The sequence below is a fragment of the Acanthisitta chloris genome, unplaced genomic scaffold (genome assembly GCF_000695815.1).
Source record: "Acanthisitta chloris isolate BGI_N310 unplaced genomic scaffold, ASM69581v1 scaffold15175, whole genome shotgun sequence".
Taxonomy (NCBI): domain Eukaryota; kingdom Metazoa; phylum Chordata; class Aves; order Passeriformes; family Acanthisittidae; genus Acanthisitta; species Acanthisitta chloris.
Genome location: NW_008673262.1, coordinates 499 through 2,004, shown reverse-complemented (window position 1 = coordinate 2,004; position 1,506 = coordinate 499). Strand labels below are relative to the sequence as shown.

The 1,506-nt window shown below is 51.9% G+C and overlaps 1 protein-coding gene across 1 annotated transcript in view; it reads left to right on the top strand.

Moving 5' to 3' along the window:
• The window catches only part of SNX27 (sorting nexin family member 27), a gene marked incomplete at its 5' end in the record, with an annotated part of 7,619 nt that extends 7,245 nt beyond the window's left edge, over positions 1-374 (top strand). Inside the window, one exon of the mRNA XM_009074882.1 lies at positions 327-374. Coding sequence (XP_009073130.1) covers positions 327-374 — 48 coding nt within the window. The remainder of the gene's footprint in view (positions 1-326) is intronic.
• Between the last annotated feature and the right edge of the window lie 1,132 nt (positions 375-1,506).

Genomic DNA, 1,506 nt, shown 5'->3' with positions numbered 1-1,506 from the left:
AAAGCCTCATGCAGGGCCTGGGCCAGTTCCCAGGCTCACCTGTTCCCAAATGAATTACTTGGGAAGGGCTTCGAGAGCCTCCAGACTTGGCTTTTCCCATCCTTTGGGTTATTTGCAGCCCCAGGCCATTTTCCAGAGGGAAGGATGCTTGGGAGAGAGTGGAGCTTCCCAAGGGGTCCCTGCAGTTCCCAGGGGCTCCTTGCCCACCCCTGCTCCGTGCTGGGATCAGGAGCATTCCTGACCTCTCCTGCTGCCCCAGCCCCCACCCTGGCCCATCCTGCCCCCTGTGCCAGCACCTTGACCATGGCCTTTTCCTTTTTTTCCAGAACATTTTCCAGCTGGTGCGGTCACAGCAGAGGGATGCAGCCACTTAACCCCTGGAATTCCCCCCTGGAATCCCCAATTAACACCCAAATCTCTTATTGTATTAAAGCCCCAAAACTAAATATTATTAATTAATATCATTTGTGACTGTCAATGTTTATGGAATTAAAGAGCAAGAAAAAGAGGGAAAACCAGGCATGGAGAAGCCACCTGAGGGGGGTCCAGGCTCTTCTTCCCACTTGGATCCTATTCCAAGCCATGGAATGTGGTTTAGTTTTACAACTGGAATGAAAGATCTCTATTTTCACAGCTCAAACATATCAAAAAAGGTCCTAGAAAGTTCCATTCCTGCCAGGATATCCCTGGAGATAATTCCTTTGACATTCCAGAGGGCTGGCAGCACCTTTTAGAAAGGTTTTTACACCCATTTCTCCTCCCAATCCACCAGTTAATCACTAACCTTAGGGATGAAAAAAACAGGAAAAAGGTAGAATTCCAGGGCAAAGCCTCTCCTGGCACTTGGATCCAGACATGTTTCCAAGCTTCTGGATTTGTATTCCTGCTCTGTGGGTGATCTTAGGTGTTTGCACGTGGATTTGGTGTGACCAGGGGGATGTGTGGCTCCTGGGATGGGATCCTCTGGATTCCAGGGGTAGCCTTGGCACATGGTCTGCCCATGGATCAGGTGGGAAAATACCCTGGAAAAGGCCTTTTCCCTGTGTTTGGAATGGTTTGGAGCTGCTCTTCTGCCTACCCCTGGGGTTTGGGCTGAATTGGGGATATTTGGGTGCTGCTGCTTCCCCCTCCAAGGTACCAAACACATCCATGGAGGATTGTGGCAGCATTCCCAGCCCCTGGAATGAGCACCCTGTGCGTCCCATTTATTCCCCTTCTGGGAAGAGTTTATCCACCCTCAGAGGCTGGAACCAGGAAATGGGTGAGGGAAAGGGTTCGCGGGGGGGGGAGCTTTTGGGGATCCTCACAAATCCTGGGAGGGAGGAATTAATTACCTCAGTGCTGGATTAATTGGGTTCACATTGTCCCTGGGAGCTGTGCTGTGGAAGACCTGGGAAGAGGGAGACTGGGAGAGGTTTGGGACCCCCAAACCCACGTTGGGGCTCAGCAGTGACCCCAGGCTGGGGGTGGAGCCAGGGGAAATTCCACCCTCTCATCCCGATTCTG